Source organism: Grus americana, chromosome 3 (assembly GCF_028858705.1).
Source record: "Grus americana isolate bGruAme1 chromosome 3, bGruAme1.mat, whole genome shotgun sequence".
In the NCBI taxonomy this organism is placed as follows: Eukaryota; Metazoa; Chordata; class Aves; order Gruiformes; family Gruidae; genus Grus; species Grus americana.
The window spans coordinates 38592703-38608947 of NC_072854.1; the positions used below are offsets into that span (position 1 = coordinate 38592703).

General features: G+C 44.1%; 1 protein-coding gene across 2 annotated transcripts; it reads left to right on the forward strand.

Moving 5' to 3' along the window:
• The first annotated feature begins 700 nt into the window (after positions 1-700).
• Positions 701-13229, forward strand: PRSS35 (serine protease 35). Of its 2 annotated transcripts, XM_054822349.1 has the most exons (3): positions 956-1031; positions 3187-3361; positions 6999-13229. In XM_054822349.1, exon 3 carries the CDS (start codon positions 7014-7016, stop codon positions 8259-8261), a length of 1248 nt encoding a protein of 415 aa, XP_054678324.1. In that variant the 5' UTR covers positions 956-1031; positions 3187-3361; positions 6999-7013; the 3' UTR covers positions 8262-13229. The 2 variants fall into 2 exon arrangements, with proteins under 2 accessions (XP_054678325.1, XP_054678324.1); XM_054822350.1 differs by lacking the exon at positions 3187-3361 and having other exon boundaries at positions 701-1031.
• Positions 13230-16245: the final 3016 nt, after the last annotated feature.

Consider the following 16245-nt stretch of genomic DNA (forward strand, 5'->3'; position numbering starts at 1 on the left):
GGAGGACCTTGTTGTAGTGCAAGGGGCTGATCCACGGCGCAGAGACCACCACCCAAAGCTTTCTGCCTTGGGAAGGGAGATAAAAGACAAACCACGGGAAGGCAGAAAGAGAGGGGTAAAGGAGGGAGGGCCTGAGGAGCGGGGCTGGGGAGGAGAAGGGTGACCCGGAGGAGCGGGGCCAAGAGGGTCCCTGAGAAGCGGGACGGCCCTGAGGAGCAGGGCCAGGAGGGTCACTGAGAAGCGGGGCGGCCCTGAAGAACGGGGCGGCCCTGAGGAGCGGGACGAGGAGGGTCCCTGAGAAGCGGGGCCGGGAAGGCGGGGGGCCGGGGCGCCCCCGAGGGGCGAGGGCAGGGAGGCGGGGGCAGGCCACGGGTCGGGGGAACGCCACTCCCTGCAGCCGCAAGCCCTAACCCGGCCCGAAGAGCCTCCTGTGGAGCCGGCAGCCGCTCTTCGGCTTCCCCAGGAGCCCTACGGCAGGTCAGGGCAGAACGGCCCTCCCCGCTGCCACTGCCGCCCGGCCCCGTCATGCCCGGCAGCCCCAGCCCCACGCAGGTGGCGCGGTGCGCACGGTGCGGTGCCCTCCGGCCATTGCCCCCGGGACGGGGTCCCTCCGCCTCCCCACTTGTCTCCGCCTACCCCCCTGGCCCGCCAGCCTCTCCCACCCAGTCCCTACGCGGGTCACCCCGGCCCTCCGCCCGGCGCCGAGAGGAAGCCTCTCCCCGGGCGATGCGCCTCCCCGCCCCGCGGGCAGAGCCCCTTCTTCCCTTCCCATCCGAGGAGATACCGGGATCTGCCTTCGCTCCCGTCGGCCCTCCCCTCTCGCCCTCCCGGCCTCCTCCCTCTCGCCTCCTTTTCCTTTTTTTTTTTTTTTTTTCCCTTTTTCCATCCCCTCCCCCGCCTGGGAAGACCTGGCCGCTCCCCCCGCCCCGTCCTCAGTAGCCGCGGGCGCTGGGCGGCGGGCGGGCGGCGCGGGTAGCCTGCGCCCCGGGGCTGTGGCCGCCTTCCCCTCCGTTCGTCCTGCGGGGTGCCAGGTATGAAAGAAACCCTTCCCGACGCCGGCCGTGGGGGGAGAGGCTGCCCCGAGAGACTTCGTCGGGGCAGCGCTGGGTGGACAGGCAGGGAGCCGGGGATGGGGGCTGAGGATCGCTGCCCGGGGCCGGGGCAGCCCGGGGCCGGGGACTGGGCAGTCGGAGGTAACGTCCGTAAGGTCATCTCTTTTTTTGCGATGTCGTTCTTCTTACACGGGTCGTTTTTAAAAAATGATGAGGCTGAGCAATGTCAGTACCTTGGGGTTGGCAGCTGAAGGGTTTCGTGTAAAGCTCCTGCCTCTTTAGACTGATGGATGTATTTTTGATACGACTAAAACGTGAGACTTTTTTGGTCCCTTTTTTTTTTTTTTTTAATTGAAGCTAGTTTCACAAGGCGGCTAACGGGACGAAAGCAAGGAGCATATTTATTGGGCTTTCAAGGGTTTGTCTCTGTGCTGCGTCTTCTGCGGGGAGCAGGCAAGGAACCTCTTCACCCTTCAAAACAACCTCTCTTTTAATTCTGATTCATGCTGTCAGTATTCACGCTACCATCCCCGCGATCTTCTGGAATTGACACTAATTTCATCCAGATTCGTCACTGCTGGAAGCAGATTTATCTTGGAATGGCAAAAAAAGCCGTGCCAAGGTATTTAACTTGCAGGCTCTGGAGAAAGGGAACTCCTTTGGATCAGACGCGGAAAAGCAGAGCGTGCTGCGGAAAGCAGGACCAAGGGATGGCTAAAGAGATGTAGAGTTAAAAGCTTCCTCCCCAAACCCTGGGCTTTAACACGCTAATGCATAGGAGCGGCTGGCAGAAGCGGAGCGGGCAGTGGAAGAGCGGCCATCCCAGCAAAGCCCCCCCAGTCCCCGCCGTTCCTCCGGCTGGTTCCCGGCCGATGCCCGCCCGCTCCCGTCCCGGGGGCCGCTGCCCGGGGCCGCCCCGGCTGGCAGCGCTCGACCCCCGGAGCCGCTCAGCTGCGGAGCAGCGGCCAGGACGCGACCTCCCCGCCCCCCGCCCCCAGCCTCCCTCCTCGACCCAGAGGAGCGGGGAGAAGAGCCCGGCAGCGTGGCGGGTTGGGAGGAGCGGCGGCTGCCGTGGGCCAGCCCGGCACCCGGGGGATGGCAGGCAGCGGGTTAAGCGGGGCCGGCCGCGGTTGCCCGGCCGCCGGCTGTCCGGGCGCGCCACCCCGCGGCCGCGGTGGGGGCGGCCGGGAAAGGGAAAACCCCGTCGGAGGTGAAGCCCCTGCCCCCATTGCCATTCATCCCCCCCCCCCCCCCGCCTTCTTTATCCCCCCCCCCCCCCCGCGTATGTGATTTCAGAAATGACCTGTCACGCCTGCCGTGTAAAATTAGTTCTTCTTATGCCTACTGAAGCTGCTTAAATTTTGTAAGAGCCAGGAGTCGCGGTGGGGTTTTCTCCATAAGTCAGAGCGGAGGATGAAATCTGTGCACCAATATACAGATTGAGCACACCCAGAGGAGTGAAGGCGGCAGTGGCGGATAAGGTTAGGGTAATGTTTTTTCCCAGGGAGTGTGAGTTTTCCAAAATTTGTTCTCTATTTTGCTTTGTCAGAGTAGAACTGTGAATTCCAACTTTCAGGCCATTTTAAGAATAAGGCCAAAAGCAGTTAAAGGAGCTGGTTAGTGTAACAGCCTCTAATATTTTATGGTCTGAAAAATTGCATTTAAAATTATGTAAGCTTAGTGTGAAATGTGCTGACTTTCCTACAATAAGAGGTAAACCCCAGAGCAGAGGCTGCACCTAACAGACCAAGGTAGAATGCTGCCAGGTAGCTGGACACAACTTTTCTTCTGTCTGAGCTACACTGACATGTAAATTCACTCTGGGGTAGCCTGAAGAGAAACATTTTAGTTCTGTTTGACTAAAAGCCTTCCCCTGAGCATTCGAGATGCCTTCTACGGAAGTAAGATAGGTTATACTGCCAAAATATTTGAAAGATATCCTGAAAAGTTAGGAGATGGGTAGGATTTGTACTGTGAATGCAGAAAGATTTTATATTGGAAGCAAGAAGTAAGAACAAATGGAAATACTTTTGATTGCATACATATGGTCCTCACCATTATCAGCTGGATTTCGAAACTGGAGGAAGAATTTCAACATTTTCATGGAGCTGGGGATCTCTCTCTCACTTTCTAGTTTCCATCTTCTGCCTTCTCTGAAGCAATTCATCCTGCCATAAAGACAGAGCTGAATCGAGGCTTCTAATTACTGTAAGCCAACCCGAAATTTGTATGGGAAAGGAGCTAAGGAAAGGAGAGGGCAGACCAGCTTGGGGTTTGGAGGAAGAGTGAAGAACAGCGTGGCAGAAAGTGTGAGTAAGATGTTGAGTGTTTTTTCTTGCGTCCAGCTTGTAGCTTTCTCAGGGCCTTTCCTCCTTCCTCTGGAGGCTGTATTCTCTCTCCCCGTCTGTCACCCTACAAAGGTGTCTTTGCAGCCATCTACACATTTCCATCCCCGTCGTCTGGCAAGAGAAACCCCTGTGTTGCCCCTTGCCTGCAACCTGTACTGAGCCATGGCAGCTGCTGACGTTGCCCATTGCTTGAAGTTGGCCTTGCTTAAATGGTAGAGACCAGGTTGATAAACAGAGCTTAAGTGCATGGCTGTAAATGACAATGCTGCCTAGTAGGACCACTGCTCTGGTCTGTAATGAGAATTACTATTTTCATCAAGTTCCTCAGCTTGGACTTCTTCCAGTTCTACTGAAGTGTAGTTAGTTCATTACGAGCAACAAGTAGTTCATTATAAATGATGAAAATCTTGGCTCCCAAGACTGCCTTTGTAAGTAGTGGAGACTTGAGTGTAGTATTTCAAATAGGAGGCTCCAATGCATCTATTGAGGGTTGTGTGTTTGGGTTTTTTTCTTTTTAAAGAGTGTCAGAAGGAGCAATGGTACTCCACCCATTTGCTTGCAGAAAGTCTCTCTATAAAGTGGAGTTAGTTATGGGTCCAGCTGGGAAGACTTCAGCCATCACAGTGGAATGACATCAAGCCAGACACCTCTAAGACTTTCTGTATGAACTAGCAGTTAGTGAATGAACTTTCCTTAGGGCTCACAAAATTCATCTACAGAGAAATATCAAACAGCCAGACCCTGAGGAAGGGCTGAGGAAGGGAGGAGTATTCTAGGAAAAAACATAGAAAAGGCATTCTCAAGCCTGACAGAAGAACGGCGTTTCTTAATACCTTGTATCTGTTCATTAGAGCAAAGCAAATTTAAACCAGCTTTTCCGCATTAATATCACAACATTTATCATCAAACCATACTAGTTTGTGACAGGCTGAAAATAAAAAAAAGGACATACTTCCTCATACAACATGTAGTTAAGTTGTAGAACTCCTTGACGCAGAACATTGTGGATACAAAATTTTATATGGGTTCAAGGGAAGACTGGGTTGCTATGGAAGAGAAATCCACTTAGGTTTTCTCACACTACAGAAACTACCTCTGGTTTAAAGTCCATGAGGTGCAACTGGTTGTAAGTTAAGAGACTTATGAGGGAGGAGGGATATACATGGTTGTCCTGTTCTTGTGCTCTACCCTAGGCATCCACATTTGACCAGTGTCAGAAATGGGATTTTGGGTGAGATGGACCTTTGGTCAGGCCAGGAAAGCTATTCTTCTGTTGTCATCATAGTATTTCTTTATTTCAATACCTTATCATTTATCAATAGATAAGTAAAATTATAATTCCTCTTCAAATTTAGTACTAATTGAACAATAACCAAAACAATACTTTGAAGGTAACTTTGTATATAGGAATTAATGTTTAAATATGTGCATTTCTGCTATACCAATAACCTGGACTGGTATGGACAACTGATGTCTGCAAAATCTTGTACCTGGGATGACTCTGCTCTGCTTTCAAAACCTTCAGATATCTTTTAGTATGACCACATACACCCCAGAGCTTAGGTCTGTGAGTCACTGTAATCTCCAAATGTCTTATGAAAGCCCAGACATCTTCTCCAACACCTGAGTTAGCTACTTTAAAGCCAGGGTGGGTATCTTTATACTGTATTGTAAAATGTGTTTTGTGTATATCCTAGTAAGTAAACTCCAGGTCAAAGTTGTGTTCCATGCAGGGGAAGGTGAAAAGCGTCAAAAAATAGGCTAAAACAAAACCAGCCTCGGAATTTGGCATCAGAAGCAACAAGCTGTGTTTGAACCGTAGTGCTTAGTTAGCTAAAAAGTGATAATTGTTACCTCTTACAGACAAGAACTGTCTCTGTTGTGAAGATGCCTCAAAATTGTAGGAGTTGTTGGTCCATTATACAGCTTTTGAAATGATGTTACCACTTCTTTTTCCATGTTGCACACATACTCCTCTTTTTTCATGCTAGATCTTTAGCTAGCTTGTAACCAGTACTGTTTCACTGCACTTAGATTATTCTAAACTAAGCCCAAGAAAAGGAAAGCCATTACAATGTAAACCAGAGAGCTTAACCACATACATATCCTTGAATTGCTTGGCTTTTAAAGTTTAATCATAGGCCCTTTCTTTCTACACAGCTGAGGTTTCCATGTAATTGGAATGAAGGATATGAGGACGGAGCGCAGCTTTCCCAATGGCAGTGGCCAGTAGTTGGTTAATGCCACTGACATCACTGCTGCCAAAGGAGAAAAAAGGTCTTTTCAGTAATGTTTTGAGCTCAGAATCAAGACTTCTGGGTTCAGTTTCTGGCTCTGCCACAGACTTCTAACAATTTTATGTTCTTTCTGCGTGTTTCCCAACTGCAGGTGGGAATAAAACTGCTTTTTGTCTTTCCCATTTAAAGTATTAGCTCTTTGTGTGGTGCATCGCCCCATCTAGGTGGGGCTTTCCACATGTGACCATAAGGCATGGACAGCACAGTTCCTTTGTGCAGCCTTTGTGGGATCCTGCAGGAAAAAACATGTGATGAGTCAGCAGACTTGTCCCTCCTACTTGGCTGGGCTTTCCTGCATGTATATAACCAGGACACTCCTCTAGACCAGCAACCAGATTCTACTTTCCTCACTCATCTGTGCCCTGCAACCATGGATTTTGAAATTCTTTGACATTCTGAGAGAGATTCAGACACCCACACATAGGAAATGAATGAGGTTTTGGTGGCCATGGCACACAGGGAGATACAGCTCAGGATCTGCAGGAGACCCGTGCCTTTCAGAGCAGCAGAAGCTGAAAGCATTTAAAATGAGACTTGCCACCTTGTTTAGGTGCCCACATTTCTCCATCTGTCACATCCAGACAACATGAACTTTTAAAGGGGAAAAGAGATTTAAGTTGGTTCCTTGGGAGAGCAATTAGCAAAGTGCCCTTTTCCACAGCAGGCAGGTTCACAGGTCTTACCTGGGTGGGTAATGCAGAACCATTGGTGGCTCGTAGATCACTTAAAGCTGCTACTTTTTAGCCATTACATGAAAAAGCACAATTGGTCTGTTTTCCTAAGGGTTCCTAAGTCTCATGAGTGTAGTCTGTCTGTCCATCTGTGCCTGGATCCCAACTTTTGAATGCGACTTTTGAATACATTGGTGATTTTCAACCATGTTCTACCTACAAGCAGTAGCTATAGAGAAGAGAAGCAGAAGCGTAAAACATAAGTGCATTCCTAAGCTTAAAACATAAGTGCATTCCTACAGGATAAATAAAACCAGAGCACTGTACAGAGTGGAATGACTCAGACTACTGCCCTACGGAGGGAAAAGCAGGTAAAACTCAGCTGTTTCCCCCTTCCAGTAGGCAGCTCAGCATGGATACTGGCTGTCTTGTTTGCACCCATCTTGCTAGAGACCATTGGAAGCGTCAGAAGCAATACAGGGAATATCTGAGGCATTTCTATTTTGAGCAGAGTATTAAATTCTGTTCCACTGATGTCAATGCTAATATTGCATGATTATACTTTGAAGATACTAAGATAACTGTGTATATTTCCAACGTGCATTTTCAAATCTCTCTTTCTTGTTTTAGAAAAAAATAGATAAAATGGAGCACATGTTACTGCTATTCATATTTTTCATACCTATATTGGGTCTCACTAATGGAACAGAAACTGAACAAGATTTTACTTGGCACTTAAAGAAGATTCCTCAGATTGTGAGCAAAAGAACTTTCTCCCTTGACAGCCCTAAATTTGAAGCAAAAACCAAATTAGAGCTGAACGGTGTATGTGGAATTGAATGTCAAAGAAAATTGCCAGTGCCAAGCTTGTCTGACTTGAAGGACCTCTTATCCTATGAGACCATTTTTGAAAATGGCACACGGACCCTGACTGAAGTGAATGTCCTCGGACTAGTGCTTGACCCAGCTGGAAACACAACCACACGAAGGTCTTCGAGAAAGAAGAGGCAGATATATGGAACGGACAGTAGGTTCAGCATCTATGACAAGCGGTTTATGACCAACTTTCCATTCAACACAGCTGTGAAGATCTCCACCGGCTGTAGTGGCATCCTCATTTCCCCCAAGCACGTGCTAACAGCTGCCCATTGTCTGCACAACGGCAAGGATTATGTCAAGGGCAGCAAAAGACTGAGGGTGGGCCTGATGAAGACGAAATCCAGAGGTGATGGCAGGAAACGCAAAGGTGCTAAAAGAAGTAGGAGAGAAGTTTCTGCGGCCCAAGAGGATCCCGAAGTTGCCACAATCGGCACACAAAGGCGACAATCCAAAGGTGGTGGGAGAAAGCAAAGGAGATCTGGGAGGAAGCAGGGGACCTCAGATGGCATGCCCTCCTTCCAGTGGACCAGGGTGAAGAGTACTCACATCCCGAAAGGCTGGTTTAAGGGTGTCTCTGAGGATATTGCCCTGGATTATGATTATGCTGTTCTTGAGCTCAAGCGTCCCCACAAAAGGAAATATATGGAGCTGGGAATCAGCCCAACAATCAAAATGATGCCTGGGAGCATGATCCACTTCTCAGGTTTTGACAATGATCGATCTGGGCAGCTGGTCTATAGATTTTGTAGCATTTCTGATGAGTCCAATGATCTCTTTTATCAGTACTGTGATGCTGAGCCTGGCTCCACTGGATCTGGCGTCTATCTCCGTCTTAAGGAGCCGAACAAAAAGAAGTGGAAACGCAAGATCATCGCTGTTTACTCAGGCCATCAGTGGGTGGATGTCAATGGTGAACAGCAGGATTACAATGTAGCAGTAAGAATTACTCCTCTCAAATATGCCCAGATTTGCTTCTGGATACATGGGAATGATGAGAATTGCGCACAAGGCTGAAGAGAGCTGAACCTGACTCGCTTAGCACCCCTATTACCATAGAGCAAAAGTCTAATGCAGCACTTACTGGAAGAACATCACTCCACGGCGGGATTTTTTGAACTCAAAGCTCACAAGTAATGTTACAGTGACTTGAGGAACGCTGAATTGGTGGGGGATGGGTAGAGTTGTCAAACAAAATATTTCTAATTGTAATCAATCCTAGATATGCACTTAAAATCCCAAACTATATTTATGTTTGCAATTGTGATAAATTCCAATCATTCACATCAGAAAAAAATGACTACATCTCTTTGTCATTTTTTTCCCAAGGGAAGGATTGACACATCTCAAACAGGTATTATTAAACAATATCTATTTTTCCAATGGATTTGCTTTTCTCAGGGTTCTGGTCCAATTCTTCAAATGCAAGTTGTGCCTACAGCACATTGAGGTGTATGCAGAATGATCCAGAGAACTGCATGAGACCAAGACATTTTGGCATTCTCTGAAGACCACAGCTCCATGTTGAGAAGCAGCAGTCTAGTTCATGCTTGTTAGTTTGGAAAACTTCCTCCTCTGGTTGCTGCAGGAACACTTCCATGGAAATCCCAAATTTCTGTAACTGAGGGTTAGACCTCAAAGACAAGTTTCACCTCATTGCTCAGTAAAAACAGCAAAAAGAAATTAATGGACATAGAAGTTTCCATGTTTGGAAGAAGAAGAAAAATCATGACATAATTTACTGCCTTTAAATCTTCTTTGAGAAGCTAGAGAAGTCTTAAACACATGCATTTGCATTCCAGTTAGTTTTTGGAGAGCTGTAGGTTTAGTTTCTAGTCAAATGTTTATCTTTACCATTGGGAGAAGTCACTGACTTCTGAAGTGGCTATTTGACAATCATTTAGAGCTTCACAGATGATAGATTTTTTTTTGGGTGCTAACCATTTTTGCAGTTTTTAAAATTACTTTTATACAAGTTCAGCTTCATAGATAGGATAGTATGTATTAGACTGGGAGTTGGAAAGCAATATTGTAGTTTGGCTTTATATGGTTTTGCAAAATGGGTAGTTTTAATCATGTCATACCCAGATTCCACCTCAACATGAGTTACAAGGTTAAACGAAACATTTCTCCCAACTAAATTATGCCACCTTCTGAATGGTAGAAGAACTATCATGTACGTTATAACAGGTATCTTGTTAGGCAGCAGCAGTAGTTAGCAAATAATTTGGTCAAGTATGTTTGCTGAACCATGTATTTAATGAAACACAAAGTGACCTTGACTTTTACACACCTTTAAACACAAATCACTTTTTAAAAAAATTGTTGTTGATTGCTACACAAGTCTATATCTTTTATTTTATATCAAGATTTTGAAGTGCACAGGATTGTTATGGTGCTACATTAATCTAATAACATAAAATGAATCTGTCTATTTCTGATCATAATCCTTTGGGTTTCAATACTTTTAAGATTATTCACCACAACAATATTTAATTTTTTTGATCATAAGTTTATGCTGACCAAAACACATTTTCTTCCTGTGGAGAAGAAAAAAATATAACAAGATTTTAAAATACTATTTGTTTGTTGGTATCTTTAAAATATGCTTGTAATAGCTTTTGATGAAATAAGATCATTTTTAATAATCCACTTTTTTGTAGATGATTGAAAGTATAAAACCTGACACTTTGAATGTGCAGGCAACTTTGTCATATTATTGCCAAAGTATAAAAATTTAAGACTTGTTTCCTTACCATAACTATTTCATTAATTGAAAGAGTTCTCACTTTAAAATAAACTATTTCTGTTAACATCAGCTTTCCAGGGAACACTTAAGGAACACTTAACTTTTCTTTCTTTTTTTTTTTTTTGTGGTGATTGTTTCCAGAAAACTAATAATAAATTTAAAGTTTAGAAATTAATGTCTAAGATATTAAGGTTAATTATTTTTTATTGTTGTTAACATCTCTTTTAAGATGTATGGCTTCGCTGACAGTAATTTTCAATCACCTCACTCCAGTATTTAATACTCTCGCTTTATGCAACAGGCCTACAATATTCTTTAGTCGGCTCTGTAGTGTTTTTCTTAAAAGTGCCTTTTTCCATAGTTACTGTGACAAATAAGGTACCACATCATTAATCCAATACAAGTCAACCTATGTGCATGGATTTTGTTACAATTATTCTCATTGTTGATTTGGGTCCAAAACTGACAATATAAGGTAGCTTAGTAAATTCCTTGTTTTGATAAGTCTTATTTAGGTGCGCTCCTTCAGAGCAGAAATATAATCTATTTCTTTATTAGTTTGGGAATTGGGGACAAGGTAAGAATGAAAAATGTTGATGTCAGCTTTCAAATGGTCTTGTTATAACAATCATCCACTATAAATACCTCAGCCACAACCCGAAGTTCTCATACCAGGCTTATAACAAATGTTTATCCTCAGAGGATAAATATTAAATGCTCAGTGCCTCATTTTATCGTACTAAGAGATTAAAGAAGCTGGCTAGAGCAACACAAAAATGAATGAAAACTATATATATATTCAAGCCTCTGTGTCTGAGTGCACCTGCGCAAACACATGCAAATATAGGGGCTTGTAGAGCATGTGCCATGTTGACTGGGTCAGCGCCTTCAGGCAAGGGAATGCAGGCAAAAGAAGACACAGACAAAATGTTATTCCTGTTGTATTTGCATGCCAGGCAACATTTCAGTCTGCCACTTGGCCTAAAGGAGAAGGAAATGCTTTACGTAGGCACTGTGACTGCTTACTACAGGGACTTCTGAACTAGTTCATAAATCGAGGACTTACTTACACCCAACCCCAGGAGGTCAATGTCCCGTGTAGAGCTCTTGGTACCAGCCACGGCAAATGGGACAAGAATATCTGAGCTGCGATCATCTCAAATTTCCTTAAAAAGCTGCAGTTCGTATCTAGTTATCAATGAGAAAATATGAGGAGGGGGTGTTGTGAGTAGATCAGATCTGCTGGTGTCTAGGACACCAGCATCAAGGCTGGGTTCCCAGCCTGGAAGGGGACAGAGCCCTTGTGATATTTCCCCAAAGGATATTTCTCTCTTTCAAGTACCAGGCTGTACATCATTTGTTTTCATCAGTACTAATGCTTTTCCATAGCAGTTGCTGTAGTAGATCTTTTTCTTTAACTGTGTTCTCCGGCTTTAGGAAAAAACAAACTCAGTCAAATCCCTTTTCTGCTAGGGTGCTACTGGCAATTTGTAAAATTAACAGATAAGTTTTTCCTGGGCCAAAGATAAACCTCATAGACAAACCATTAACATACCCAGACCAGCTGCTGCAGGACATTTGTGCATGCATTTAATTTGTGCATATGTTTAATTTGGGGCTCTAAGACATATGATGGAAGTCAAGGGGATTTTATCTGCAATGTGAAAAATTAAGTTTGTATTATCTTAACAAAAGAAAAACACAATGTTAGGTAGCAAATTTATATCTGTTATATAAGGACTAGAGTACCCGATGCTTTAAAAATTGCTTAAAGAAACTCCTTGACTCAGTTTATAATTTACCATCAAAATTTTGCAGATTTGTGAGTCTGCATGGAGTATGAATCAGCACAGAACGTGGCTTAAGTGAAAAAATAATTCATCTGCACGTGGGGGAAAGAAGCAGCTGGGGACTTCCTCCTATTCTGCTGATAAGAGATGACCTGGCAGCAAACAGCAATTAGTACAGAAAGAGTGAGCAAGTAGATGGTACGGAAAACCAGGAAGATGGAGGTGGTATGCAAGGGATAAAGAAAGTGTGAAAAGTGACAGATTAAATGGCTGCGAGATAGCAGAGGGACCTATTGTAAGAAAGAGTAGACAGCTGGTAAAGCCGTAACAGTATAAATTAAGATGTAAAACTCAGAAGTTACCTGAACAATCTCCTTTCACTGTTAAAGATGAGGCTGTTCTTCCTGGCCAACAGCACCAAGGAAAGGGCTGTGGGAGGGCTCAGTTCTGGCAGGGACCACTAGCAGGCAGGGGGGGTTGACCTTGATCTACAGTCCCTGCCCGGAGTCGGAGTCGCAGGGATTACGCTTGTGCTCGTTTAGGGTCCTTGGGAAGCAACAGATCTGTGTCCTGGCCAAAAGGCTTGGCAGCATGGACCTCCCCGCACACCGGGCCACTAAGAGTGTAGGGAGTAACGGGAGTTTCTTTCACTTGAAAGTTTCTCAAACCTGACATTTTGTTGGGATTCCTGTAAAGGCTGTTCCCCGTTGGAAAAAAAACCACCACCACCACCAAAAAACAGGAAACAAAAAACCTCAGACTTGAAGCATTTAAATGTTGGCTCCATTTTTTTGCATGTACCTACAAATTCTAGGCAATAAATTTTTTTTCAAATACCTTCCATTTGTGTTTAGTATCTTTGTAGAAATTTAATCAAGTGCTTCTAATTTTAAAGCACAGAATATTGCAGATACTTCCATCTACAAATTCCTGGATTAAAGAATGAATGGGAAAAAAATAAAGAATATTGTTAAATTGAAAGCTTAAAACTGCACACTAATCTCAAAGGATTTGGAAGTATATTTGAGTCCCTGTTGCTCCAGCCTTTTGCTCTGAGTGTGAGATAGCATTTAGGTTAAAAACCTCCAGAGGTAGCTTTAATGATTCTTTAATGTTCTTAACTTTTTAAAGACTGACAGCTAACTACAAAACATGTGTTTTTATAATATTTTTAACTGCACAAAATGACAACTCATTTGGGAAAATAAATGCAAACCTTTGCTATAGGAAGATATTACACGATGCACAGACTATGTCAATAAATATTTTCTATTGTTTTTCTTTGCCTCTGTCATGATGTAGTTTGTTAGCTATGGTGGTGTTACGCAAACTCCATTCTGTAAACGCTTGTAACAGGTTATCAGTGAATCATCTGGGACGTTGTCTTACAAGATATTAATGTCTCTTTAAATTTGTTCTGGGAAAAAAATTTCCCTGTCTACTCCTGTCTTCAAGATAATTACTTCATGAGCAAATTTGATGAGTTAAAAAAAAATTAGTTCAGCAAGGAAATGACTCACAGACTGTGCCACAACTTATTAATTCTGAAATAAGTGATTAGTTCTGTTTCTGCTATTAGCTATTGTTGTCTTTTCTACCCAAGAGAGCTGTTGAACCAGGCCAAATTAGAAGTGTGTAAAATATTATAATCTTGGTTCTCAGCATTATCTTAACTCTGTGCCCTTGAAAGTGGTGCTGATTTGATCACTGACAGTAAAAGGAGAGATTTTTGGCAAGGATGAGAGCTGCTGGAACTATTTAATGGAAAGTTTAGAAATTATTACAGCAGTGATTAACAGTGTGTCTAAGGCAAGTGATATTTAACAGGGGTCTGGCGAGGGCTTCCCTGCCAGCTCTGGTGGTCCTTACACGGGGTAGGAGTAAGGGCCACAGGGGAATATATAGGATCGACAGCTTCATCGCCTGGACCAAAGTCCATCTGGGGCTGGTAACAGGATATAAATCTTTTCCTTGCTGGAGTTTACTTTTTGCCACCTTTTGGGAGAATGTCTTGGTGCCCCAGAAATGTTTCTTGGCCCCCATCCAGAGAACACAAACAGAGACCCAGGGGTGACAGCTGTGTCCTCTGCAGGCTGCTCCCAAGCCACTGCCAGGGATGTGGTTGCTCCGATGGAAGACAACGTTCCCAGACGTGCTGTGGGTCTCACGTTCCCAAGGGCCCTGCGGGGGTTGACCTGGCATCCTATCCAAACATCTATTCAGCCCTGAAATGTTCCAATACAGCCTGGTTCCTTGTGCAGGTATTTTCCTGTCACACTTCCAGTTCCCATCATCTTTAACAAGTGCTCAAAAGGCCTTCACCAAATAACAGCAACTCAAATCCACCAAAGAATTGGCATCTTATGCCTTTTATTATGCAGGTATTGCTGATGGACCATTCATTCCTCCTACCTGGAATATGTCTCTAAGCCTTGATGATGCCTTACCCTTCAGCTGTTATTGCTGAGAAAAGAGATCAGATATACTGGAAAAGCTACACAAATATTTTACAAAGGTTGTGCCTCTTGGCAATTATGTATGCACCGTAGTTATTGCAGTTGCTATGGCTCTACTTCTTTTCCATGTGAAAGAGTTTGAAAACATTGGATGAAACCAAGTTGGGCTGGTTTTCAGACAAATTACTCAGCTGCCCTTTGGCTGCAGTTGCAGCATTCTCCCACCCCTCCCCTTCAGTTTAATTTCCAACTTTATGGATTAAATGCTGGTTTCAGCTTTGCTTAATCAAAGACAAAACCAGCCAGGAGACAACACACAGCAAAGGACCCTTTCTGGCCGTACCCCTCTGTGGGCATTTTGAAGCAAGGCAGGCCCCAGAGGAAGAAGAGGACAAGAGAAGGCAAAGGTGAAGACCTTGATCGAGCAAAAAAGCACAGTGCCTTACTGAATGGAAGGAAACATGATTTATATTTTTCCTACAGTGAGAGGCAACCCTAGTTTTTACATTCCTTTGCCTTCTTTTGAATGATTAACTCATCAGTTAAATGTTGTTGGCTCCTGTACAGGAGCTAAGACAAGCACCATATTTTTATTTAAGCAAAACAGGGATATTTTGAAAAATATGTATGCATAAAGGCAACGGAGACTTTACAGATATGTGTGGCATATGAGTTTTTCTGCCACGCTCATCTGTGCAGGACGTGGATGCGTTCCAGAGCTGCCGTGAGTCACATGGCAAAAGAACAACCGGTTGCTGGTTGTCTGTCCCACCATCTCCCCTCAGGGGCAGGGATTTATTGCGCTACCAAACTCTTGCTGCTTATTGTGAGTTTGGACTCAGACCTGGTCTTCTTAAATGGTGGAAATGAGCAGAGGCTTCCAGGCACGTGGCCACTGACATTTCAGGGTTTTATACATTTTGCTGCATGTATCCATGGAGGATGTATGAAGTCATTTTTAATAATGGTGGGTTGAAACAGTAAGGTCCAATAACCGAACAAACATTGCATCACGTTCTCCTATCATTTACAATGGTGAACCTTAGAGGGAAATTTGACCTGCCACGTATTATATGTATTTACTTGTTATAGAGCGTTATACACTAGGCATTTATGATCTGTAAACAGGTTTATTTCTTTTAGAAAGAGATAAAAAGGAAGCCAATACTCAAAAGGGAACGTACCTTTGAGAGTGTTCAATTTAGATATGATGCTTTATTGCTTGTAAATTAACCTGTTACAACAGTGATCTGTGGTGCTGCTTATACGACCGACGTGCTTGAGTCCTTCACTTCTTGCTTATTGATTTTTTCCTTACCAGTTGCGACTAAATAAAATCGGGCATCTGTGCAGTGACCAATGTGAGGTTAGTTTTCTGTCCATACTGTGAAAACAGTGACCACAAGTTTTAAAAAAAACTAAATACAGCTTCTACTAATTGCATTTTATTACCTTTACAGTGGTGGAGAATTGTCTTTAAAGAGTTATGACTTTGGAAGCAGTTTTTGCTTGGTTATTTTGATGCACAAATCCATGGTACACCACACACACACACCCCAGGAGGGGCAACTTTAAACTCGTCTTCAGCTTGAAGGCTCCACAGAGAATGCATTAGCTATTTCCAGCTACAAGAATAAAAGAAATGCCACGCAGTATTTGTGTATTTCTTCCCAATTCAGCCTTCACCTTTGCATCCTTAATGGCATCAACTTTGCCCCGTTATGCTCAATCCATTTATCATCAGGCTAATGAAGCACCTTTTCTTGATTTTCTTTTGCGTATCGGAAAGCTTACATACAGGCCACTTCTGAACTTGCCGGTGTGCTTTTTTTTCACCTTGATCCTATCCCTAGGAATCGTTATTCATGCCTTTGACTCTTATCTTATAGCAACTATTTTTATAGTGGGGAAAAGTCCTGGCTCTCCCTGCTCCAGTAATGTATGGATTTGATGCTGCTCCTCCCCACCAGGACAGCTGGGAAACCCGTGCCTCAGTTCTACAAGCA